At 44.4% G+C, this 27,131-nt stretch overlaps 2 protein-coding genes across 2 annotated transcripts in view; both read left to right on the top strand.

Moving 5' to 3' along the window:
- Window positions 1–2,994, top strand: part of LOC139281507 (V-type proton ATPase subunit S1-like) — an 83,605-nt gene extending 80,611 nt beyond the window's left edge. The window contains exon 10 of the mRNA XM_070901678.1: window positions 1,427–2,994. Coding sequence (XP_070757779.1) covers window positions 1,427–1,636 — 210 coding nt within the window. The 3' untranslated portion in view covers window positions 1,637–2,994. The remainder of the gene's footprint in view (window positions 1–1,426) is intronic.
- Window positions 2,995–8,466: 5,472 nt separating this feature from the next.
- The window catches only part of slc13a1 (solute carrier family 13 member 1), a 58,942-nt gene continuing 40,277 nt past the window's right edge, over window positions 8,467–27,131 (top strand). Inside the window, exons 1-6 of the mRNA XM_070901715.1 lie at window positions 8,467–8,565; window positions 11,539–11,667; window positions 11,893–12,026; window positions 16,365–16,510; window positions 16,629–16,752; window positions 24,627–24,675. Coding sequence (XP_070757816.1) covers window positions 8,467–8,565; window positions 11,539–11,667; window positions 11,893–12,026; window positions 16,365–16,510; window positions 16,629–16,752; window positions 24,627–24,675 — 681 coding nt within the window. The remainder of the gene's footprint in view (window positions 8,566–11,538; window positions 11,668–11,892; window positions 12,027–16,364; window positions 16,511–16,628; window positions 16,753–24,626; window positions 24,676–27,131) is intronic.

The raw sequence follows: 27,131 nt of genomic DNA, 5'->3' as shown, positions 1-27,131 counted from the left end.
CATATGCACGACAAAAGCACCACCGCTCTCAAAATCATCGCCGACATCACATTTCATGACCATCAACACATTGTGCATTGCAATGATTTTCATTTGGCCAGCATTATTTCTACGACACTTTTAGAAATCATCTATCATATATGATTGTTCGGATATGAGTGGGTGTGGCATCTATAGACTTTACATGACACAATGGTATAAGCTTTACTAACATGGCATCACTTCAGGGTCTGCAGATGCATCCGTGGTTGTCAGGGAGTGTTTCCCCACGAGTGCAAACACCCGCTCCTCCATGTCAGTGATGTCGCTGGTGACTGGTGACCCCCCACCCGTTCACCTCTGAATGAACCTCATCGTCGATAGCTTCTTCTGTAAAAGGTGACAGGACGACATGGCATGAGATCATTGTGTGATATAATTGCTAGGTACTGTCACAGACACTGATACAATACATAACCGACAGATGTAATCATGATTATTATGATTATTATCATTCTTTACCTAAAGACGTACATCGTGACCGCAGGCTTTGAGTAAAACATTCCTGGTAAAAGTGCAAGACCTCACATCTGCTGATAGTCACTCATGTCTGTTACAAATCAAATTATATAAATACATAAGTACATGTAAATCAATGTAATGCTTACTCTTGCGGACCCCACAAGGTCGTTCCATCGTTTGCAGCATTGGTTGCCCTCATGCACCTTGTTGGTCGCCGATGAGACCACCTCTGCTATCTCGGTCCATATCCTCTGGTAGGCCTTTGGGGTGGGCTTCCCACACCCTCCCTGTGTCAAATCACCCCAGCATAATTCGACCTCCTGCAGGAGGGAGGCATTTGCCTTGTCTGAGAACTTCCTGGCTCTTTTGCGCCCTCCAATGTGCTCCTTCCCCACCTCATTGCTCTCTCCAGCGTCAGTCTCCACAGCGTGCTGTGATGTCTCCTCTCTCACCATTATAGGGCAAATTCAGTCAAATATGTGGCTGGTAACAGCTAATTTTTGTTTGCCTACTTGCTGTGGAGCTCTAAATAGTCTCCCTCCTTCCTCCCAAAGCAGCCACACCACACCTAGACATGCCTTCAGTCCCTCTGAGCTCCCTCTCTCTCTGTCTCCTCTTTTGTGCATGTCATGATAACCCTTGACCTCCAGAATCGCAGGAATCGAGCGTTGCCATGCCATTGCTAAGGACGGCACACTTTACGGCAGAAGGTCAAAAAAATTTAACGCTACCACCCATTTTATATCACTCGCGGTAATGCCCATTTTTAAAAGTGGAGACTAGGTGGTTTGAGAATGGGCGAGAAGCCGGCAATCTGAAACCACCCACGCCAGAAATATCACCATAAAAGTGGAGGTTCTAGCCCTTGGTCTTGATTAAAATATTAAACTGTGCTTCAAATGTTCTTTTTTTTTATCCTCAACAGATTCAGGGTTTCAATGTGGAGAACAATCTATTTGCTTATGCAAGTGACTGTACCTCGTTCTTCACTCGTGCAATCTGGATGGCCCTGGTGACATCACTGGTTCTTTTGTACATCCTTACCTATGGCATCCACATGATCATGCAGCTGACAACTAATGACCGTTTTGATGATCCCAAAGGCCAGGCTCTAACAGTCCCCCAGACTGACTAACTTTGCGTTACTTGTGCTGAATCCACTGAATCTCCTTTAATTGTCTTTTGCATTGACTGAATCAAATTTACGCAACATATTATTTTACAGATTTCACCCTTCACAGTATGATGGTGTTAGTTATAATTTTAGAGCATTGGACTTCCAAATCCCAGTCTGAGCATATATTTATGTTGGAGCTTCCAGCAGCTGGTGGGGGGAAATTGACCAGAGGAGAGACCACTCAAACTGCTCAAACGCAACAGTTTTATGACAACCAAAGAGTAGGAATAAGAACCACAAAAATGTTCACAGGTGTAGGTCCTTTTGAGAGTGGAAAATGTTTTGGATGCAAGAAAGTAGAAAGTAGGGAGTAAATAGGAGATAAAATTACTTGTGAAAATGCAGATGAAATGTCTCCCGTTGAAGCTAATTTGAGTCTGTAATGAAGATGACAGTCTCCATCAGTAAATAGAGGATAGGGAAAACAAACTGATTAACTTCAAAGTACTGCAGCACAAGTGAGCGATACTAGTAGTGACATGAATGGATCCTTTCATGTAAACCACTGATCTCTGTTTTTGCTGATACAAGTTAAATTCACTTAAATTTCAGACAAACTAACCATGATGATGTGAGATGGCCCAAAGTCAATGAGAAACTCCTTTTTAAAAAAGAACATTTAAGTAAAACATTTTAAAATAGAAACACAGATTGGGAGTGGATTGGCTTATTAAATAAATTCTAGTTGGAGCCATAAATCAGTCATCTACGTGCCACTTGTATAATGTAATCACTTGCATTGGCAGATGCAGTATGTTGCTACGATCTTTGCACTCTTGGGAATCAGATTCAAATCCAATGCAGACAGGTGAGATTAAAATTCCATTCTGCAATGGTCTTCAGTACCATCGGATTTTGGCAGGCTAAATTCTGTTACCAATGGATGAGATTTAATTACCTAAGACTGCTCTTGTGCTCCTCCATGTTTAGTTGGCTCATGGTCGGTCTAAGTATCTGAATCCTTACATTCTGTTCCTATTTTAGATGCATTGCAGTGATGCTGCTGAGCCTAAGTAGAATGAGTTGTTCTCCAATGTTCTTGTCACCTTGGCAAGCAATCTTTAAATAATGTACCTTGGTCAAATCATCTTGTTGTCCTCCAAGTAAGAATGATGAAATGTGTAAGTGAGAGTGCTGCATGGTTAATTCATTTATGCAAATTTAAATTCAGATTATGTATTTAAACAAAAACAATTTTAATTGAGTGGCTATTATTAGACTGTCAGTTTCGGCGAGGAATACTGTAACATAGTATGTGGTGGAATGCTGTCCGAGCACCATATGGTTTTATTTTTAATAATTTTGCACAGATTTTAAAATGACAATGTAGATTTAGTTGGAGCACTGCATGGCAAAATTCTTCTTTTTAAAATTTTTTTTAGAAGGAAATTATTGGCAATGCTGGCTCCAATCTCTGAAGTATCCACCTACAATCCAGCATCATATTGTATGTGAAACTAACTGGCAACAGATTTAAATTGGAGAGGGCTATTGACTCTATAATGCAATCCAGAGTGACTGAGGCCACTTCTCGACAGCTCGCTAACAAATGGAACAAGTGACGCATACTAAATTTGCCAGTCTGATGTTTCTTTGGAGGTGAATGCAAGCGCATCACATTTGTGTCCCCATTTGTCAATTCGACTGCAAAATGGGACATACAGAATACAACTCACTGCTTTTTTATGCGATCATTTAGCAATGTAGAGTGTAAGGGTTAACCACTCTGCAACTTCATTTTTCTGTTTCTTCATGATTTTAAAAAAATCAACGGAGAATAGAGCTAACATGATAAAAGATGGTGTTTGTTTCACAACTCTTGTATAACTATAACTCGTATATAGAGCCTTAATGATCTGCCTCTGTGGCTACCGCACAAACTTGGAGGGAAAATTAGACTGCAATAAATTTTACTGCAGCCATTTTTCAAAAATATTTGCCCTTCCAGGCTCTCCATCATCGGTCATTATTTGTGCAAGGATTAAGCCAGAGGGTGGGCCCATATACTAGTCTACCCTGACTTAAGGATTGGTTTGCAAGAGAGTGTTAAAGCCCAATGCAGATGCGACCTAATGTATTGTGTTTCTGTAGGGAAATTTAAATTTATGCTGAAGGAATCAGAAGCTGGAACATACATAAATGTCATGTCAACTAATGATTATGTGATGCTCAGTAATAAAGGTTTTGGCTGATAATCTGTAAAGTGCTGGAATTTATTTGAAGTGGAATCAATTTATGTGACTTTAGTTAAGATCTGACAAATAAAAGTAAATACTCGGATTTCCAAATCATCCTACTGCCATCTATGTCTAATTCTTTATTAAAGTGACTGCAATGTTCAGATGCTATCCGCACAATCACATTGAATTGCACAGAATATACAGCACAGCAACAGTCCATTTGGCTCAACTGGTATGTGCTGCTGTTTATACTCCACACAAGCTTCCTCCCACTCTTATTACATCTTCCCACCTTGCCCCTGCATCCCTCTATTCACTTCTCTCTGACGTAAATACTAAGCCTCCACTTAAATTTGTCAATGCTCCCTGCGTCAATCACTCCACATGGCAGTGACTTCCATATTCTCACCACTTTCAATGTAAATAAATCATTTGCAAAATGGGTCTGGAAACCGAAAGAACACTAAACAGTCCGGTGTCTCAAACATTATGCTGCCTTAATCTAATAATGAAATTGGATCAAAGCTTCCCTTCCCTCCATTATCCACAACTTCTGAAACCCTTTATTAAAATTTAATTTGCAATCTGCATGTGCGATTCACCTTATGAAAATGGGAAGTGGCTACACAATGTTAGTGGCAATGTTAAGTTTTAGAATTTTAGCAAAGGTGGATGTGGCAGGGGTGGGGGCAGGGGTGGGGGCGGGGTGGGGTGGGGGTGGTGGATGGAAGTGATTGCTAACTTTCAAGTTAAGAAATATCAGTTTACATGAAAGATACACACTGTGTGCCAGCCCCACCACTGTAAGACTGAAGCGGAACGCCTAGAGTCCTGTGCTCCCATTGCTGACAAAAAGCTGCCCAAAGATAAGGTAAATCTGGAGCAATACCCTTTGACTAAATTCAACGATCTTGTGCTCACAAGTGAGGGGCCACACTCAGAACAGGGCTTGTTGAGCTGCTCCTGAGTGTTGTATCCCTGTCTCCAACTCGCACTCCCTTCAAGTGTGGATCCTTGCTGTGAGCACAAGACCAATGAATTTACCCTTGTATGTTTAGAATCTATGGGATTCCCCTGTGTCAGACAATAAAATAAACAAATGGTACAGCAACAGGAGCCTCCATTCTGTTGCTGTCCATCATAACTCTGACCCCAGTAATACACAATAGTTAATAGTACATTGAACACAAAGAAAAAAAATAGTAAGGTAACACTTCAGAGGTCAACTTTAAATATCCAATCCCAGAGTGCAGCCACACTCGATGGGAATGCAGGTCGTAGAATTTGTCCTATGGTATTGTGATCCTTTGTCTGGCTGCAATCCCATCCAACCAAGCTCCATGCTGAGAGTCAGCCTTGTAAACTGACTTCTTGTGCTTCTGTATATCATAATGTACTCTGGAGTGTGATCAAGGCAAGGAAATATCTTGGGGTTGAGATTACCTTGACAAACTGATTCAGCTCAATTCTCATGATTCTCAGTCTCTTTATGCATAATACCTTTGTAACACCTGACAGGCTGTGTTATTCTAATTATGATTGTTTTTTTAAAACAAAAGGCATAAATGTCTTTAAAAGTAAATCGTGTGAGCTTAAATTGCCCATGATTAATCTGAGCTGATTATCTTTTTTCATTTGGCGACAGAGCTACACTATGGAGCCAACGTGGGTGATTTTCCATTTCTGAGCAGCAGATGAATTGGTGTGATACAGGGTTGGCAAATTCATTGGGTGTCATTGGTATCAGTGCGATCAGTCCATTTATAGATCAATCATAAATAAGCGGCAGCTTTAACTGATCGTAATACCTCCACCCTCTGCATAATTACATCGGACTTACAGCACAGAAACAGGCAATTCAGCCCAAGTCCATGCCGATGTTTATGCCCCACGTGAGCCTCCTCCCACTTTACATCTAATCTTATCAGCATACCCTTCTATTCCTTTCTCCCTAATATACATATTTAACTTCCCCGTAAACACGTGTATTCTATTTGCCTCATCTACCCCATGTGGTAGCAAGTTCCACATTCTAACCACTCTCTGGGTAAAGAGGTTTCTCCTGAATTCCTTATTGGATTTATTAGTGACTATTTTATATTTATGATCCCTAATTTTGGACGCCCCCAACAGTTGGAAACATCTTCTCTACCTCTATCAAATCTCTTCATAATTGTAAATACCTCTATCAGGTCAGCCCTCAGCCATCTCTTGTTCAGAGAAAAGAGCCTCAGCCTGTTCAGTCTTTCTTGATAGTTAGTTCAGTATCAAGAAATAGTTCCAACAGTGTAAAAAATGTCCCATTGAATTATTTTATCTGAGGTCACAAAGTATTTTGTTTTTGGAACCTTGTATCATAGAAATTATAATTTTACTCTTGCTATATCAGTAACTCACTCCCTTTATCCCCAGAACGTGATCTGTTTGAGACACACTGACCTGGTTCAAGACTGTGCCACAAAGTTAACAAACTTTGGAAAATTCTGAAATGTTACTCAGACTTATCCGTTAAGTCTTCAGATTCTACCAAATAAAGAGCTATTCTTTTGTGAAATGTGAGAATGTTTGGGGAAAAAAATCTCATTTAATCTTGTGACAGCACCTGTTGAGAAATTTCCCTTGGAAGAAATCCCAATTGGCCTTGCAATTTATTTTTTCTAGGAATGAAATAAGTTCCACAAAATTGCATTACCAAAATAAAGACACTTTTATTTGCATCAAAGCACACGCTGCTGGCTTTGTGTTCACAGTGGTGTCTGTGTTCACGGTAACTACTTGTATCATGGTGAAGTTAGAGATGTTTGAAGATGCTTTCTGGATCCTGCCTGTGTCTATGATTGTCAACAAATTTTTTCTCATCAGTATTCTTTGTCAGTCTTCTCCCCTCACCGCAAGCAATTACCTCCTCGTTGACGTATGATTCCACAAGGTCCAGTTCCCCTCCTGCACCTTACCCAGAAGTCGTTATTCCTTTTGACCCTTGACAATGAGCAGAGTATTCAATGGAGGGGGTGGGGCATCAAAATAAGGTCCAATCCAGCAAGACTTCTGGATTTTTGTGGAAAAATAAATGGAATTATCAAGCAGCAAAACACCAGTAAGAATTCCAGAATACCATCTAATAACAGAAGTTGATTTATTCATTACCATGAACCAAAGGCCCAAATTATAAAATGAACAGACTTGTTGAACATGATTCCAAAACATTGATAAAAATCCTGCAATAAAAACAGTACTTCACTGAATGGGAGTCATTTTCTGAGCACGCACTGGACCTGCAGTTTTCCAATTATGTGCTGGCAGCAGTCGAGGCTGTCGCTGCCAACATGTACTCCAAGTTACTGCCATTCAGTTGCCATGAATCAGTGGATTTGGTGAAAAGGATCAGGATCCCAGCTGATTTTCCCCACGTAACACAGGAATGCTGAGGCCAGTTGTCAAGCCCTTAGCACCAACTTGATTGAGATCAGTTAACTCAGCAAAAACAACTTGCATTTATTATACAGCATAGTGCCTTTAGTTCAAAGATGCTTCACAGACGGATATAACAAAAATGGATGCTGAGCCTGGAAATTGAGCAAATTACTCTTATTTGGAGGGACACACACCTGATGTTCTGTACTATAGCCTATGCTCACCAATGGCATGAGGTCTGCTCCTTCAGGCACCATACTACTGCAGAATTTCCCATTTTATACTACAAATTTTGCATCAAATTGGTCCCTAAGACAACATGCATGCCTTTATATCATGCCTTTAACATAGCAAAACACCTCAAGGGGCTACACTGAGGTTAAAATGAAGTCAGAGTAGTAAAAGAAGTATTAGGGGAGGTGACTGAAGGCAAGTCAAAGAGGTAAGTTTTGAGACATTTCAAGATGAGGAGTGAGGGAGCAAGGCAGAGATCTTTAAAGATGAATCTCTAGCGTATGAACTAAGGCGGCTAATCAGTCCACCACTAAAGTTAGAGTAGAGGAATGGGAAAGTGCAAAGATGGCTGCAGTCTGAAGAGCAGAGGATATGTACTGGTACTAGAACAGGAGGAGGTTGCAGAGATAGAGAAGGGCAAGGTCATGGAGCAATTAGTGGATGAGAAGAAGGATTTCAAATTTAACACCTGAGGGGCCGGGAGCCAATAAAGATTGGTGATGACCAAGGTAATAGAAGAGCAAGGTTTAGGACAGGACAGCATGTGGGCTGTCCTGTCCTAAATCTCGCTCCTCTACTATTACCTCAGCTATTTTCTTAACCAAAAAAAAAGTTGAAGCATTTAAAATCCAGCATTTCAAGGCAGGTCAGTGCTATCTATTTCAGTAATGTGAAATATATTATGCAAATTGCACAAAATGCCCAATTAAAAGAAAGTTGCAAATCAACGGTGTTGCAATAAGCAACTGAAAAATCAGCCTTTCATAAGAGAATTTGCCTGTAAGTATCTGAGACAACAAAGATTGAATTTTAACTAGCTCTAGGATCAAGTTCTTTTATTTGTTGCTGAGCCAACTGAAGGTGAGGTTTTTCTTAAAGATTAACTCATGGAGGACTATTTAAACCTTGTGAAGAGCCAGTGTATCAGAGGCAGCTGGCTCTGTCAATTCACCTCTAGCAATGGGTTTTTTCAGGAACCTTTGGTGCTATCGGAAGTTGATGATCATTTTACTCACTCCACTGTTACTCCTGCCACTGCCTCTCATCATCAAGACTAAGGTAAGGCATTTATTACCTAAATACTTGCTCAGCTGAATAGTTATGTATCATTTTTCCTGCTTTTTTTGTTAAACGTGTGACTGATTTTGTCTGCAATATGTTGCATTGATGTTTCCGCATAGAGACTGCCAATACTTTCTCAGTTAGTAATGTCAATGCATGAATTTAATTTTCAATCTGTTTAATTTGGTTTTGCCCCCCTCCTCTTTGGATCATCTGTGCCAGTTTCGGGTTTGATAAAGACCCTTATTGGTTTATCTATAATCAGTTGTTTTAAGGCAAATTTTCCAATGTCATATAGTTGGTGTAATGCAAAAACACCTAAATAACCAAAACTATCAATTAAAAAGTGTTCGAGATTGTGCTATTTATTTTGACCCTTTAGGCTACAAAAGAATGCATCTTCTGTTATTGAGAAACAAGTATTCAACAACAACAACTTGTATTTATATAGCATCTTTAACATAGTGAAACGTCCCAAGGCGCTTCACTGGATTATTATGAGATAAAAGAGTTGACACGGAACAGCATAAGTAGAAATTAGCACAGGCTTGGTCAAAGAGGTAGGTTTTAAGGAGCGTCTTGAAGGAGAAAAGAGAAGTAGAGAGGCGGAGAGGTTTAGGCAGGGAATTTCAGAGCTTGGGACCTAGGCAACAGAAGGCACGGCCACCAACGGTTGAGCGATTATAATCAGGGATACTCAAGAGGACAGAATTAGAGGAGCGCAGACATCTCACGGGGTTGTGGGGCTGGAGGAGATTACAGAGATAGGGAGGGGTGAGGCCATGGAAGGATTTGATAACAAGGATGAGAATTTTGAAATTGAGGCATTGCTTAACCGGGAACCAACATAATTCAGCCAGCACAGGGGTGATGGGTGAGTGGAACTTGGTGCAAGTTAGGACACAGGCAGCCGAGTTTTGGATCACCTCTAGTTTATGTAGGGTAGAATGTGGGAGGACAGCCAGGAATGCATTGGAATAGTCAAGTCTAGAGATAACAAGGCAACAGATGAACTGAGGCAATGTTCATGATAAAAATCAATATATTACTCAAAAATGTTACTGACTGAACATTTAGGAGTCTGTAGTCAATAAGGCTTTTTTTTAGCAACTTCTACAGTTGGACTGTTTTTGTGCTTGATTTTATGTTCTCCACGAGATACTCATTATAGTCTGTCTGTTGTCATAAAATGCAATATATAATATTGCTCGAGTATAAGTTTCCATAATCATACATCTCAAAATCAAGATAAACTAGCCAGCCAGTTCTTATTGATAATAAATACAGTGAATAGTTGAGGCCCCAACAAAGATCCCTGTGGGACACCAATAGTCATATCCTACGTTTCATTGGGCATTTCACTGTCCGCAGTGATTGGTGGACCAAGTAAATGTACGTTCAGAACCGTCAGTATAATGTTTGTGTGCACATTGTGTGTATACACAAAAAAGGAAATCTTCAAATTTGGATTATGGAGGTCACTTTATGATAACAATAGAATTCTGTCTAGGAGTGGCAGTTGAAAATCAGGCATGGCTAATCAAATCACCTTTAATCTACTAAATTCCACGAAATACAACCCTAGTTAGTATCATGGCTGATCAAATATCACCCTATTGATTGAATAGTATCGCTAGCAACATTGAATTAATCCATGACCCAGACCACCTTAGTTTTGTTGGGGGCTGGGGCGGGATGGCCGGGGCGGCGGGGAGAGATGTAAACTGAATGAAAGAAAAAATATGAAGAAAAGAAAACTAAACGAAATGAAAAGTCTTGCATCACTCATAAACCTCTTAAAGCCTGTACGAAGCAGAAGTTATTTTCCTTTTATTGCCCAGAACTTTGGTGCAACATTAAAAACTTAGATATGTTGCTAAAGGAGATTCTTAACCGGAAATAGGCTAGAGTGAAATCTGTGCCCACCTGATATCAAGTTGGCTGATTCCGCTGTAATTTCCAGGGTCGACCTCACTAAAATATTTGGCGTAAGCCTCAGACATCAGAAGCAACTCTAATTTGGATTTGAGAGGCAGTAACTAGCTAGCTGCTGGTAGATTTAATCAGCTGGATTTTCAGGTGGTTTGCCACCGGGTTTTCGTCACATTTTGACCATCCGCAGTGAAAAACCGGGCGCTCAGCTGTTTTTCACTAGGTCGTGATCCTCGGCTCGGTTTTTGCTTGGTAGCATCGCCAGGGAGAGCTGTGCTGGGGTGTAATGACTCAGATAGCCACACAACGTCCGAGTTTCGAGACTCACCCAACCCGTACGCTGCTCCCCGATGACCGCCAGGGAAAACATGATGGTCCAGCCATGCCGGCAGTGGTAAGTTGGAGAAATGGATAAAAAGGTAAGTTCAAGTTTTTATGTTTCAATATTTTTATAGCGATTTGTTAGGTGAGGGTGTTGGTAATGCTTTTTGAATGTTTTTTTGAATTTTTTTTTGTTGCCCCCTCCCATTATCATCATCATCCCAAGGCCTCTCTCGCAGCACTTCCGGCCCCCCACTAAATTTGGCGAGGATCCCGTTTTTGTGCCGTGAAAATAGTGCAATGCCTCCCTTTGCACTGTGCCCCTGGCGCAGACCCCAAATGCCAAAAGTTAGGCAATTAATTGGTAGCATTAATTGGGCAGTAATTTTCCCACCCCGCCTCCATTTTCGCCCCGAACTGTGGGAAGCCGAAAATCCAGCCCAAAGGCCTGCAGCAACATAAGCAGTCAGGCACCCACAAAAATTGATTGGGAGCAAGTTCAATTTAAAAGTTATACCATAAGGCCTAACCCCGGAGAGACGGGTAAACAGGGTTTCCGTCGATCTTCTGCCGAAATGACTGCGGCCTATGGATAGAGTCCCCAAGGAAATTCCCAGCGGCATTTGGGAATAAAAGAATCAACTTTATTGCCTCTTCGTATGCTTTGAATATATGGATATCATTCTTTTTGCTGTCTTTTTCTCTTTTGGTCAATAGGTATCCAAATGTGCATACACGATGCTTGTAGTGGCGATATATTGGCTCACAGAAGCAATGCCTCTTTCTATAGCAGCTTTACTCCCAGCATTCATGTTTCCTCTCTTTGGCATCATGCAGACTACGGAAGTGAGTAACGGTACAACTTTCATGAAAATGAACAGAAGTGTACACTCCAATAGATGAATCTTTCCAGGTCTTTTAATTATTAAAAATCAAAGTTGACATAATCTACAGTTTTGATAATATCAGCAATATATTAAAAATAACAAATCACATATGTACATTTTGATTGGAAGGACAGAGTTTTCTTTGCAACATTGTTTCAAATAACTATTTAATGAATGTTTTCAGGTTGCATCGACCTATTTCAAAGATTTCCACCTCTTGTTGATTGGTGTTTGTTTGGCCACATCTATTGAAAAATCGAATCTACACAAGAGAATAGCCCTGAAGATGGTGATATTGATGGGAGTCAATCCTGGACAGTAAAGACTTGTACAGAGAATTATATAAGTTTGTTTGATGATAGACTGGTCTAATGACAGTAACAAAAATAACACAACCTGGAATCAATCTAACATTCGGCAGATAAGAACACCTTGCTCGTGTTGTGTACAATACCATCTCTCCTTATTTCTAAATCTTTTCCTGAATTGATATTTAGAGTTTTAAGTATTATTGTTTCCAATCCTGTAGATGATCTTCTTGCTCCCCTGGAGAGAGATCTGTTCCCAAGATTTTGTCAAGATTGCTCTGTAACAACAACAACTTATATTTATATAGCGCCTTTAAAGTAGTGAAATGTCCCAAGGTGCTTCACTATTATGAGACAAAAAATTTGACACCGAGCCACATAAGGAAAAATTAGTGCAGGTGACCAAAAGCTTGGTCAAAGAGGTAGGTTTTAAGGAGCGTCTTGAAGGAGGAAAGAAAGGCGGAGAGGTTTAGGGAGGGAATTCCAGAGATTAGGGTCTAAGCATCAGAAGGCACGGCCACCAATGGTTGAGCGATTATAATCAGGGATGCTCAAGAGGGCAGAATTAGAGGAGCGCAGACATCTCAGGAGGGTTGTGGGGCTGGAGGAGATTACAGAGATAGGGAGGGGCGAGGCCATGGAGGGATTTGAAAACAAGGATGAGAAATTTGAAATAGAGGCGTTGCTTAACCAGGAGCTAATGTAAGTCAGCGAGCACAGGAGTGATGGGTGAGCAGGCCTTGGTGCAAGTTAGGACAGGGGTAGCTGAGTTTTGAATCACTTCTAGTTTACGTAGGGTAGAATGCGGGAGACCTGCCAGGAGTGTGTTGGAATAGTCAAGTCTAGAGATAACAAAGGCATGGATGAGGGCTTCAGCAGCGGATGGCGAAGGACGATGTTACGGAGGTGGAAATAGGCGGTCTTAGTTATGCTGCGGATATGTGGTCGAAAGCTAATTTCAGGATCAAATATGACGCCAAGGTTGTGAACAATCTGGTTCAGCCTCAGACAGAAGTTGGGGAGAGGGATAGAGTCAGTGGCTAGGGAATGGAGTTTATGGCGGGGACCAAAATCAATGGCTTTGGTCTTCCCAATATTCAGTTGGAGAAAATTTCTGTTCATCCAGAACTGGATGTCTGACAATTTAGAGACCGAGGAGAGGTCAAGAGAAGTCGTAGTGAGGTAGAGCTGGGCGTCACCAGCGTTCTTGTGGCAACTGATGCTGTGTTTTTGGATGATGTCGCCAAGGGGCAACATGTAGATGAGAAATAAGAGGGGGCCAAGGATAAAACCTTGGGGGACACCAGAAGTAACAATGAGAGGGTGATAAGCGAAGCCATTGCAGGTGATTCTCTGGCTACAATTAGATAAGAATGGAACCAGGCGAGTGCAGTCCCACCCAGCTGGATGATGGTGGAGAGGTGGTGGAGAAGGATAGAGTGGTCAACCGTGTCAAAAGCTGCAGAGAAGGACGAGAAAGGATATAATTTGTGACTTTGACGAGAGCCGTTTCGGTACTGTGGCAGGGGCGGAAACCGGATTGAAGGGATTCAAACATGGAATTGCGGGAAATATGGGCATGGATTTGGGAGGCGACAACACATTCAAGGACTTTGGAGAGGAAAGGGAGATTGGAGATGGGCGGTAGTTTGCAAGGACGGAGGGGTCAAGGTTTGGATTTTTGAGGAAAGGGGTGATGACGGCAGATTTGAGGGAGAGTTGCAGAGTACCTGAGGAGAAAGAACCGTTAACAATGTCAGCTAACATGGGAACCAGAAAAGGAAGTTAGGTGGTCAGCAGTTTGTTGGGAATAGGGTCAAGGGAGCAGGAAGTGTGTCTCATGAACAGGAGGAGCTCGGATAGATCATGAGGGGATATCCGAGAAAAAATGGAGAAAAATGTGAGGTCAGGGCTAGAGCAGGGGGGATCCTTAGAGGAAGTTTGGCCTAGTGAACTAGGGGAAGGAAGAGAAGGGAAGAGGCAGAGGCGGCCGAACAGATGGCCTCAATCTTAGAGAAAAAGAAGTCCATGAGCTCCTCAGAATTATTGTCGGAGGTGAGGGTAGAGACTGTGGAGAGGGATTTAAAAAGATGGTTGGCAGTGGAGAATAGAAGCCGCGGTTTATCTTTACATTCCAGAATGATCCTGGAATAGTGAGCAATTTTGGCAGACGAGAGCAGGACCCAATAGTGCTTTATGTGGTCCAGTCAGATATGGTGGTGAATGGCTAAACCAGTTGTTCATCATATCCATTCAAGTCTACATCCCTTGGACTTAAGGTAGCGAAGATCAGGGCTGTACCGGGGGAATGGCCAGTTTGAGAGAGTAATTGTTTTAACAGGGACTAGGGGATCAAAGGTGGTGGTGAGGGTGTGATTGAGCTGGGATGACTAGCTGCATAAATGTCATGGTGAATGGAGGGCCAAAGGCTGGACAGTTGGTAGTTCATAAATGCAGTTGCAGGGAGAAAGTTTTTTCCGGGGGGGACACAGAAGGAGGTAGGGTTGGGGGGGGGGAGGCGTGGGACGTGGGATGTGGGTGGAGAGCGATACGAGGAAGTTCTCAGAGATGGCCTTATCTGTGATTGACACGATGGGAGTAACGAGGCCATGAGAGATGGCATGGTCGATGGGGGGGGGGGCGGGGGGGGCATGAATATGGGTTGGGGAGTTTACATGGAGGGAGAGATTAAGGGAAGATAGGAGGCTGATGAAATCAGAGGAGAGAGAGGATGATGAATTAAGATGGAGGTTGCAATTACTGAGGATGAGAAATCGCTCGATGCAGAGGCAGAGGGAGGAAAGTGGTGAAGAAATATCGGTAATAACATTTTTATGGTACCTGGGTGGGCGGTGGAGAATGAGAATTTTAAATGAGAGGTGGGAGGGGTGGTATAGGATGAGATGCTCAAAGGAGGAAAAAGTGGTGGAGGAGTAGGGGGACAGACCAAGGTGTGGTTTGCTGAGAGTCACACTGCCACCACAGCGGTCTGAGCGGGACAAGTGGTGGAAGATATAGCTAGGCAGAGAAGCTTCATTTAAGGCTAAGGTGTCATTGCCCCTCAACCATGTTTCCATTAGGGCCATGATGTCAATGCAATCATCCACGATAAGCGCATGGATGGGAAGAGCCTTGTTCGCAAGCGAACGGACATTCTGGAGGGAGATGCGGAGAAGATTGGTGAAGGCTGCCCCACTGCCAGCATCCACAGGGTCAGCGCTGGGGGGTGGGGGGGTGGGTTGAATGGGGAGGAGATTGGCAAGATTAGCCCCCAGTAGGTGCACAGGGCAGGAAGGTTGGCGAGAGAGTAGGATGGGACAGTTGGGGTTGCTGCTCGTAAACTGGCTGCGCCGATTGACTCAATCGGCCCTTCGTAGGGTGCCAAGAGAGGCACAGAAGGAAGCTGCAGGCTTGTCTAAAAGGGAGTCACGCCTGGGACAGTGGCAGGAGAGTAGGAAGGTTGAAGAGTAATAAAAGATTGGGGTAGGGATTTAGGAGGGCAGAGTTTCTGAGAGAGGACAGATGAAGGGAGGCATGAACATAGGAGAGAATGGTCAGGGAGGGATAGAGAGAAAATAAAGAGGGCTTAAAAAGTGGGAAAGTATTGAATGGCTCGGATCCGGAACAGGAGCCAAAGTGCACATGCGAATGGACCCGGGAAAAGCTCATGTTACTTAGGTCTGTTTAAATGTAGTAGTTCATGGGATACAATAGTAGGGAGGCCAGGGTCAAAGTCAGAGGTCCCAAGGAAGGACAAAGTCGCCATGAACAGGATGAGGCCAGCAGGGAGCATCGACGAACCACTGTCCAGAGCAGGTGAGTGAAATCCAGAAGCTATTTAAAGTGTAGAGAGTTCGAGGGTGGACTGCAGGAAGGAGAGTCGTTAGCGGTGCAGAGAGATGATGGCAACGTTGTCACAAATTTGTGGATCGCGGTAGATCGCAGTAAAACCGCAGCCAGCGGCCAGCGGCCAGCAAAGTTGAAAACCGATGGAACGAGTGAACCAGCAGCTTCTAGCACGAAGCCAGCAGAGCTGAAAACCCGGCAGAACCACTTGCAGAAGATAGTTATAGATGACGAAGGCCATTCGGCCAATCTAGGTTCATCCATCCAGAATGACCCTGAAGTCCCCCCATTGCACCATCATATTGGCTGCTAGTAAATGTTGACGAGATGTAGCTTAATACCATAGAGTTCTTTACTTTCAACAGATGCATCTACTGGATCAGTCATAAATATCAACCATACATAACATGTTCCCAGAAGTAAAATGCACCCTTTTACCATCAGTGTAAATCATTCTGGAGAGCCTATCTGGTATTGGATCACTATGTTCTGTGTTTAACAGGTTAATGATGGGGTTTATGCTCAGCTGTGTCTTCCTCTCGATGTGGTTCAGTAACACCTCCACTGCAGCCATGGTAATGCCAATCGTCGAGGCTGTTCTTCAACATATTATGAATGCAGAAACAGACCAAGCCTTGGAATTGAATGGTAATGTATGAAAAGACTAATCCAGTTTTATGCTGAGGTAGCAACATTTTTTTCAGTTATCTGTTTTTATTTGTGCACCCTACACTCAACACTTCACTTGTCACCATTTCAATCAAAGAAAAAGAATCCGAAATGAAGAAGCTGGAAGCAAAAGAAAAAATCGAACTTGAGCTGAACAAACAGGAAATAATAAAGGCAAAAGAAAATGAGACGATGAAACAGGAAAGCAAAGAGCTGGATGGGTAAAGTATCTCTCTGAGACTGTCTTATTAGCTCTCTTATTTATTCTTTCCCACCTGGTGTGATCCAACAGGCTTCTTTATTTATAATTCAAGCTTTATAGGACAGCCCACATCACTGCTAATGTTGTCACCGTATTTTGAGTACCAGATAGTCTTTTTGTAAGTTAGAATTTTGAATGGAGTACATTGGAGCATAGGAACAGGAGTATGCCGTTCAGCCCCTCGAGCCTGTAACCATTCAATGGTTTTGCACATTTCTTCAGTTAGATTATTACATAGGCCATAGGGGCCAGACTCCATGATGTTTCCAAACAATTTCATCCAGTTCAGCCCTACTGAGGTTTTATAGAATTTGCCAGTTCAAACTGGTCAAGGCTCTGATGCCCGATTCAGTGATACAATTGTATCAACAGATAACGAACATTTTGAAGTTGCGCAGAAATTTCTTTGCCCGATTTTGAATCCGAAGTTCTGACTTTAAAGTTGGATTTCAGCAGTATGTTCATGTCATTTTTATCAATATGTGACTGAAAGTTTCTCTTCTGTACTGAAAGAGGAGATTATTTTTGTGCAGAGAAAATTTTTGTTGAGCTCCAATCTCCTGCGCCTGGAGATTGTGATGTCATCGTGCGCGCATTGCCCCGTTAGCGCCCCAACCCAAAATTCATTTTCGCCCCTTGCAGCAGCGTCGGCCAAACAAAATGGCAGCTGCAGGAGACGTGGATCAGGTGGCCGGTTATTCCTGGGATGATGATTAAAGGTGTGGTGGCCGAGGTAGGTAAAAAAAACCTTACCTTTGTTGATGCCGTTTTCTTTGCAGGTTCCTGCAGTGATCGTTCAACCCAGCACTCTGCTTATGTGCCGGGCTGATCTCACGGATTTTCCACTCTCTTGGTGGTCCAGGTAGATCCATTTTAAATTGCAGAGTCTGCAGCGATGGTGTTGTATCCTTAGATGCTCTAGTAATGACTCCATGAGGCGATGTGTTGTACTTGAACTCAAGTGACCTTAGTCCTTTATTAGTTAACTCCAGAGTGAGAATCACACCTGGTGGTCTGCCTGTTATACAAGGCTAGGCACACCTCTACAGGTAACCTACAAGTCTCCCACTGCTGTGCCCTCTGGTGACACACCTTGTGATAGTACCAACAGTAACCATGTAGGATACATGACATCACTCTCCCCTGAGCCTTTAGTGCAAATTGCCACTGCATTGACTGTGCTCTGGGCTTAGCTCTATGTGAGCTCTGTCTGGTTGACCCTTAGCAGGTCATCTTGGGTGAGTGGTTGGTGCAGTAGCGTGCTGGTAGTTGCTGTTTGTGTGCGTGTCCCTGACCACTCAATTCTCCCCCGCCCCCCTCCCCACCCCCCACCACATTGATTGTGGTGGGAGCTCCTAGCATTTGTACATTCAAGTTCAGGAAAATGGGTTTTACATTATATTTGTGGTTCAATAGTGCAACAAGTACGTTAGATGCCTTATCGATGCAGTGACCGGTGCGTGAGAACAAACTAGTTCCGGAGCTGCTGGGTTGTGTCCCTGCAGTCTGGTGGCAGCTCAGTACCCAGTGCTGGCAGTGGGAACCCGATTGGCTCGAGTTGCCTGCTCTCAGGGCTATTGCTGTGGTCCCTAGCGTCCGGCTGGTTCACAGATGTCTGTGACCTCCCTGTTCTTTCTTTGCTCTCTGGGTCGCTGCTGCTCCCTGAGGAGCTGTCGTCTAGCAGTGCACAGGGAACTGCTGACTCGCTGGTCTGGGTGTCGTTTGATTTCGGATCCTGGCTGGTCCCGGTTCCCTATGGGGGAACTGTGGCGGGTGACCTTACATTTACAGGTATGGCCTTGGTGGCGATGGGGTCTGGGGGCTGCGCCTTAGCACAGTTTGCTCTTTCAGGTTCGTGGCAGTTGGTGCCATCGCGTGCCTTAGAGGTGGAGCCGATCAGGGGCAGGATATCGATACCGGTACCGTTGTCCTGCTGAGATCGCTTGCTCTGCAGCTCATGTGTGTCAGCTGCTTGTGGCCACACTCCATGGTGCATGATTCTGATCCCCGGGACACAGGCTACAGCATTGGGTAGCTCGCTGGATCTGTGTGCTCCCGATGGGTGTCTGCCCGCTGCATTGGCTGCGTGCAGTTGAAACCCTGTATCGCACAACTTTTCATTACTTATGATGGACACACTGTGGGTCCGATTGCGATCGCGCGACTTTTTCTCGCTGGTTGCATGTGCACAGTTCAGATCATCAATTACACATTTTACATAATCACACGACTTTTCCTCGCTGGTTGCATATATACAATTCAGATTATTTGTTGCACATTTTACATGATCAATTACACCTTTTTCCTCTGACTTACAATTACTGTTACATTGCTTAAGTGTGTGGAAATGTCGCTTTAATTGTGGTGGGTTGCCGGCCTCCTTTCAGAGAGCCTTGCTTTCTTTACCCCAATCCGCTTCTCCGTTTGGTGCCACGTGTTGCTCCATCAGCGCTGCACCTCGTGGTCTGGCCGCGGCCATCTTTGTCTTCAGCGCCTCACCTCGTGGTTTGGGCGCCATCTTTCCTCCATCCACGATGTCGACTGCGGTGATCCTTTTTTCCCTCGGTTCTGCCTCCGAAGCTGGGAAGTCGCCTCTGGATTCGATTTTCTTCCTCCGGAGTCCTGCCACTGGAGCCTGGAAGGTGCATTCAGGCCGTCTCAGCTGGATCATCTCCATGCAGTCGTGCTGAGTGGTCTGTGCCTCGGGTGCCGTGCTGGTCTGCTCTCCCGTGCCGGTCTACCCTCAGGTGAGGGCTTGCTTTGACTCTGAGCGCAGAGGGCATCGATCGCTAGAGGGGTGAAGTCTTCCCATTTCCAATGGATCTTCTCCATCCACCTTCTGCCGAACAGCGTTGGTCCATCACCTGCAACAATCCACAGAGCTAACTTGTGCACCGTGCCACCATGGAGTACCTTTACATTCGCACTACCAACGACTGGGATGATTTCATCGGTGTAGGTGCACAGCTTTGCCTGAACCGGGACCAGCTTGGGTCGTTCAGCCAAATTGTCCCATAGCCTCTCAACGGCTTCTTGATTCATCACTGACTGGCTCACCCCCATGTCCACTTCCATGAAGACTGGAACGCCCTCTATCTCAACTTCCATCTTCAGCGGGGAACACTCGGTGGTGCAGGTAAACATGCTATGTACCTCCTCATGGGACTAGGCTGCCTCTCTGCCTATCGATTCATAATCCGTGCTGGATTCCTGGCCATCTGCAGACTCTTCATCAACACAATGAGTCATATTTCTCTTGCACTTTCGCTGGAGGTGGCCCTTTGTGTTGCAGCCTTTGCCGACATAGTCTTTAAAGTGGCACTGGTAAACCCTGTGGTTCCCTCCGCAATGCCAGCATGGTGCTACTTGGTTAGCCCCCCTCGGCGGACTCTGAGTTAAGGGACTCAGGGGCCTGCTCCCTCTTCCGTGAGAGGGTTCCTGCTCTACAGTCCAGCCTCTAAACGGCGCCATCTGTGCACAGTATCTGCTGGGTTTGAATCCTAAGGGTGAGTCATCTGCGCAGGTTGAGGTCATGAATGACTGGCTCACGGAGATGGCCTCCTGCAGTGTGACTGTGGTATCTGCCGACAGTAGCTTGTGAAGAAGGCCCTCATGGCCAATTCCAATGACAAAAATGTCTCACAGCGCTTCATTGAGGTGGGTGCCGAACTCGCATGGTGCCGCCAGCCTCCTGAGGTCTGCGGCGTACTTTGCGACTTCGTGGCCTTCGGGCCGTCGGTGGGTGTAGAACCGGTGTCTGGCTGTGAGGATGCTCTCCTTGGGCTTGAGTTGCTCATGGATCAGGGTTACGAGCTCCTTGTATGTCTTGGTCATTGTCTTCGCTGGTGCCAGCAAGTCCCTGATGAGGCCATAGACGGTGGGCCCACAACTGGTTAGCAAGATAGCTCTGTGCTTATCAGCCAGTGTGGCCGGGTCGTCTCCTGCCAGGTCGTTTGCTGTGAATAAATGTTCGAGCCTCTCCACAAAGGCGTCCCAATCATCACCATCGGCGACTGGCTGCAACGTACCAAGGTAGCCATTTTCACGTGAAAGTTCATAATCTCGTCGCCAATTGTTGTGTCCTTAGATGCTCGAGTAATGACTCCACGAGGCGATGTGTTGTACTTGAACTGTAGTGACCTTAGTCCTTTATTTGTTAACTCTAGAGTGAGGATCACACCGGGTGGCCTGCCTTTTATTCTAGGCCAGGCACACCTGTACAGGTAATCTACAAGTCTGCCACTGCTGTGCCCTCTGGTGGCACACCTTGTGATAGTACCAACAGTAGCCATGTAGGATACATGACAGATGGCCCTTCCCTTTAAGGGAGCGAAGGGCCCTCTGTACGTGGCAGCACTGCATGGCCCCGTGTGCAGCACTTCTGAGGTTTCCACCCCGCCCACGTCCTTCAGTGCTCCAAAAAGGAAGTGGAACGCTTGATTTAGTGCTTCACTTCCTTCCTGGAGCGTGAAAGCCAATTTTTTGAGTGAGGGGAAAGAATGGCACCTATCGCTAAGTTTCAAAAGCTAGCTCTCCCAAATGGGATGATAATGAATTTCTCCCCCAAGTTTTCTTTCCAGTCAATGCAAACATACTTTGGAACATTTTGGGAGAAACGGACACAGGGTTTTACCTGCATTTGGACTTCCACAAGAAGTACTCAAAGTACCCATTGAGGTGGCATTGGAAATGCCCAATAATCATTTTAACATCATAACAAAACTGGAATTAGTAGTATCCACTGGTGATACTAAGAGTTGTGTTTGTGTATCCAAATGTAACTCCAATTTGATTGTACAGGTATCACATAAATGGCATTTTTGCCAGATGTGGAAAATGAGGCCCTATGGGAATATATATTTAGAAAACTGCACAAGAAATTGAATATTTTCAAATGCCTACTTTTAATAACCAGCATTAAATGTTTGAACCTGTACTTTACAATCAATTAAAGTCAAATTACTATATTATTTGTTAAATACAGATATGAAAATAAAACCTTTCCAGCTCGTGTCCATTTTTGTCCAGAATGTGACAGGATTAAAATGTACACCTATCAAAGTATGTTTTTCTTAAAATATTTTTGACTTGCCAGAATACATGTTCTTCCAGTTGAGAAGGTGAAGACAATGTGGATCATCGCCATCTCCATCTCGGACATCCATGGTCTTCCACGAGGGACCAACATGTAACCAGGTTTAAGTGGGTTAAGTCAAAGTGGGTTAGCTTTTCCTCCACCTCAGACAGAATATTCCTAGGAGGTGATAGCCACCTTTCAGTATCTATCTGAAAACGGACAAACCTTCTAGCTCAGACAGGAGAGTTCATGATGAGGCCTTGTGATTAGGACATGGCGTTGCTGATGCTTTCATATACAAAGGATGAAACGATCAGTACACCTGAGTGTCCCCGATGCAGCTTTGAGTGTACCATCATTGGCGGTCCCTCGAATGAGGATGACTTGCTTCCACATAAGTTCACAGATGTTTCAATGCAGGACCTGATGTTCCAATCCTGAACTCCAGTTGAGGGCGTGGAAGATGCCTGTGCGTGGATTTTTTTAACGTGTGCTGACTGTTGCACATCAGCCACCACACGGGCTTTACAGAGCTAGGTCTTTAACGAGGACGACTGGAGACTTGTCTGCTGCACGGACCTAGTGCGCACACATATCGCAGTGTGGGCTGGCCTGTGCTGCCCCTGGGCCCTTGGCACTCTGGGCCCCATATCCTCATTCGCCGCACCTCCGCCACGATCCCTCACCGCTCCTCCGCACCACAAACATTCGCCACACCTCCGCCACAATCCCTCACCGCTCCTCTGCCACAAAAGCACTCGCCACATCTCCGCCACGATCTCCCGACGCACCTCCGCGCCAAACATTCGCCGAACCTCCATCACGATTACCCATCAAATCTCAGCCACGATCCCTCATCACTCCTCCACCCCGATCACTCATCGCAAGTCCACCACGACCTTCCCACTGCTCTGCTTTACCAGGGCCCAGCCGGTGCTCCTGCCCACGCACCAAATGGCGACCTGGGTCCTGATGACGTCACCCAATCGCCCACCTCGAAACCGTCGTACACTTGGAGCGGCTCGCGCTGGAAGCTGCAGTGGCTCCAGCTCTTATACTCCCGACCTGCGGTGGTGTCCTCTCGCAGATACCTGTATCTGTACCTGTAAAACCTTCCATTCTCAAAACACAAACAACATGTTGTTTTAATGACTTCATATCACACATGATGATGTTATCTCCATGAAATACGTTTGTCATATGACACCATAACGAAGAACAATTAGCACGGTGAGGGGGGAAATGATTTGCAGTGATTCACTGGAACCAGACTGCGAGCCATGGAGTGCGAGTTTTAAAATTGCTATTCCCATCCAGTGCTTTGGATTTTAATTACATCTCAAATGTGTGGTATAAACAAATTGCATGATAAAAAAAAACATATGCTATTCATATCTCACTTGTGCTAATCATAGACCAACCCACAGTTGAGCTATACATTCAGTAAGATGTGAAGTTATTTGCATCAGTAATGGTTTACTATCTTGTTGTCTTAGTTTCCATCATCCCTCTTAGTGTACCTTTATTCAATTATATGTGAGAAAACATTCATTATGAAAATCCACGGGTTTTCATTAATAATCCACTTGTGAGGCCAAACATGAATATACTCACGGTTGTTGTTGCTTGTGAGGTTTTGCCGTCAGCCCACTCGGGTGATGTGCTGTAGTTGTCATGCACTTATGGTTTCTTACCCAGCTTCTACATGCGTACTGCAGCTAAGATTCAGCCTCAACACTTGGGGCTCAATTTTCCTCAGTTATCTGCGCTGGTTTTTTGGTGCGCGCCGCTTTTTTTGGCCTAAATTAAAATATCCAAGTTTCCCCAAAGATTGTGCGCCAGTGTAACTCAGTTAGTTACGATTTTTTGGGGGGTTAGTTTTTTTTTGCGTCATTGGGGGCGTAATCTGCCACCCCCACCAATTCTGGCCATTTAAGCAAGTTTGGCCAGCTTTCAAGCAAATTTACTCCAATTTACTCCAATTTTTCTTCAGTCGGCATATGTGACCACTGTGGAAAAACCTTCTGGGCTGTTAAGAAAATCGTCGCAGGTATGAAAATCACACAGCAGATGCAGTTCCACAGCCTGGACAGCAGCAGCAGAGAGGGGAGAAAGGGGAGAGGAGAGGACAGAGGTGAGAGGTTGGGAGAGGAGAGGGGAGAGAGGGGGCGGGGGGAGGCCTTTCGGCCAGGGCTAGCAGCGACACCCGGCATTGGCAGGGGAGGGAAGCCTTTCGGCCAGGGTTAGGAGCAGCACCAGGAGGGCCGGGGGTGGTGGACGTGGGGGGAGGGGGGGGGGGGGTGCGGAGATGGACTTCTGGCATAAATGCATTAATAATTTAATGATGGAATGCTGCTGCAATGTGCAAGCTGCTTGTGCAGGTTGCTGTGAGCTGGCCAGAATGTGTTGTATGTTTCACTTTCCAGCCTCAGCCCGCAGTGTGTCCCTCGTTACCCTGGCAACCCGATCTTTTTGGCGCATATCTTAGGCTTCACCCCCAAAGCTAAAGGATAGGCTAGGCGGCGCCAAAATGAACAATTCAAACGGGGAAACTTGGATGATTTTTTTGGGGGCGTAGTTGGGCCCCAAAAAACATGGGTAACTCTTCAAATACACCAAAAAACGGCTTTGGGGAAAATTGAGCCCTTAAAGTTAACACCTTATGATCTGGAGTGAAAACACTCACACTATCACAGATAATCTGCGAACAGGTAATGTTTGCATCAGATGTCTCATTTACATTTCTTTTCATGCAGCTATTACATTGGTGGTGACATTCATGCATACAAAATAGAACCCGATGAGGTAAATCCTTTTAGTTATTAAAATGTTATTTAACTTTAAATACAATCATGTTCAATCCTAAAGGTAACCATTTTACTGCAGAAGCTCTTATCATATTACACTTTATGGTATATAATTGTAATCTTGTTGGTTTATTTGTTTTCCCAACATCAATTTGTTTGTGTGACCAACCATTTCCTCCTCTCCCGAAGTTGCTGAAGCTGGTATATGGTTCACTACCTTGCTCAAATGGCTGTTCCTCATATGTGAGCCTGGAAGCTGCATTTTTGGCAAGTTATTCAACCACAGGGGTTGTATATCATGTCTAAATCCAATCCAATCCTCACCTGAAGTCCACACATGTACTTTCCAGTATTAATCATGAGTAGGAACAGTGCCTGATTTCTTCACCCCCGCCCCCGCACCCCCCCCACCCGCACCCTTCTCTCTCGTGCAGAACACTAAACTCAATTACAATCTCCTGACCACTGCACCAGATGAGATTAGCTAACTCTTCACAGGCCAGGGATCAATCTGGGTCTGCTCTGGTCTGTATTTTCCAATAATATATATTTTTTATTCATTCCGGGATGTGGGCGCCGTTGTCAAGGCCAGCATTTATTGCCCATCCCTAATTGCCCTTGAAAAGGTAGTGAGCCGCCTTCTTGAACCGCTGCAGTCCGTGTGGTGAAGGTACTCCCACAGTGCTGTTAAGGGAGAGTTCCAGGATTTTGATCCAGCGATGATGAAGGAACAACGATATATTTCCAAGTCAGGATGGTGTGTGACTTGGAGGGGAAATTGCAGGTGACGGTGCTCCCTTGCACCTGCTGCTCTTATCCTTCTAGGTGGTCGAGGTCGTGGATTTGGGAGGTGCTGCCGAAGAAGCCTTGGTGAATTGGAGACAGCAGTGCATTTAACCACTAAGCTATTGAGTGTGCTCAGTGTGCTTATCGCCAGTTGAAGAAAGTAAGCGGAACTACATATATCCCAATTATAAAACCAAATCAATAACAAAAGCTTTCAAAACAGTTTTTCATATTCATCACACTGCTGGTAAAAGAGCCCCATTTATACTTCAGGGAGTTTGATCAGGATGAGAAATGCACCAGTGGCCAAACAAGCTGTCCACCAGGTTGAAAGCCTGAGACCTTCTCACTCCTCGGTACTATCAGCGCAGCAATTTCAATGTTATGTCTGTAAGCTTGTAATGTTTGTAGCTCCACACTGTGGATGTGGATGTATTGTGTAATGCAAGTGCAGGGTTAATAATAAACAGAACTAGGCAGATTTCCGGAGACTTCCGAGAAAGCTGCCTGCCATGTTAGGAAGCTGTGTGTGCTGTACTCTGTGAATATATCACATTTGGCGGCGAGATGGGATATTTTTCGGATGATTTAAAGCTTAATTTTTGTTGGTGAAGGATTCAGCTAGCTGACAGAGAGATTTTGGAAGTTTCTGTCTTTGAAAAAAGCTACAAAAATCCGAGGTAAAATACAGCACATGGTGTGAACAGCTAGAGATTAAAATGACAGGTGTATTGGGATATTTGGGGGAATATAGACACGACCGGGAACATTTTAAAGCATATGTGGATCGGCTAGAAATGTATTTCACTACAAATAACATAATCGAAGTTCCAAACAATGCAGTCGAGAACCGGGCTGTGTTGCAACGTAAGAAAGCGATCTTCTTATCAGAGGCAGGTCCGTCATTATATGACACTCTTGTAAATCTGCTTGTGGCTGACGAGCCAAAGGACACAATGCTTAAAGAGATTTTAATGAAGCTGGAGCAGCACTATTACCCCAAACCGTTAGAAATTGCTGAAAGCTATCGTTTCGGGATTCGGAATCAAAAGACTGATGGTTATTACATCATAGCATTAAAAAAGTTATCGATGCACTGTAATTTTGGAAACTTTCAAAACTGAGCATTACGGGATCATTTTGTTTGTGGGGTGAAAAATGATGCGATCAGAAGGAAGTTATTGACGACGGATGACTTGACTTTTGAGATTGCTTGTGAGACAGCGAGGTTGATGGGCATGGCCGAACAATATTCCCGAGAATTAAATAATGATTATGGTCATCAGTCAACCGAGGTAAATCACCTGCAGGTTCAAAGTAAAAGACGATGGAGGCCCAAAGTCTCATAAACTGGAAATTCTAACAGAGCATCAAAGTCGTGCTAGAGGTGCCTGGGACAACACATTGCTCAAAGTTGTCCATACGTGAAGGCAGAGTGTTTCTTCTGCAGGAAGACTGGGCATCTTGCGAAGGCATGCCAACTGAAGGGTAAATCAGCTTTTAAAGCTATGAATCCAGCGTTCAAAGCTATGAGTAGAAATCCCAAGAGATTACATAGCATGGAAGAACAACAACAGGACGAGGAGATGTTAGAGTTACACGCCAGCAGGAGCACGAGGTTAATGGACAGCGATTCGGAAAGCATCAAAATCCACATAGATGTTGCGG

The sequence above is a fragment of the Pristiophorus japonicus genome, chromosome 15 (genome assembly GCF_044704955.1).
Source record: "Pristiophorus japonicus isolate sPriJap1 chromosome 15, sPriJap1.hap1, whole genome shotgun sequence".
Classification (NCBI taxonomy): Eukaryota; Metazoa; Chordata; class Chondrichthyes; family Pristiophoridae; genus Pristiophorus; species Pristiophorus japonicus.
The sequence above is the reverse complement of the archived record's forward strand: the minus strand, read 5'-3'. Positions and strand labels throughout refer to the sequence as shown.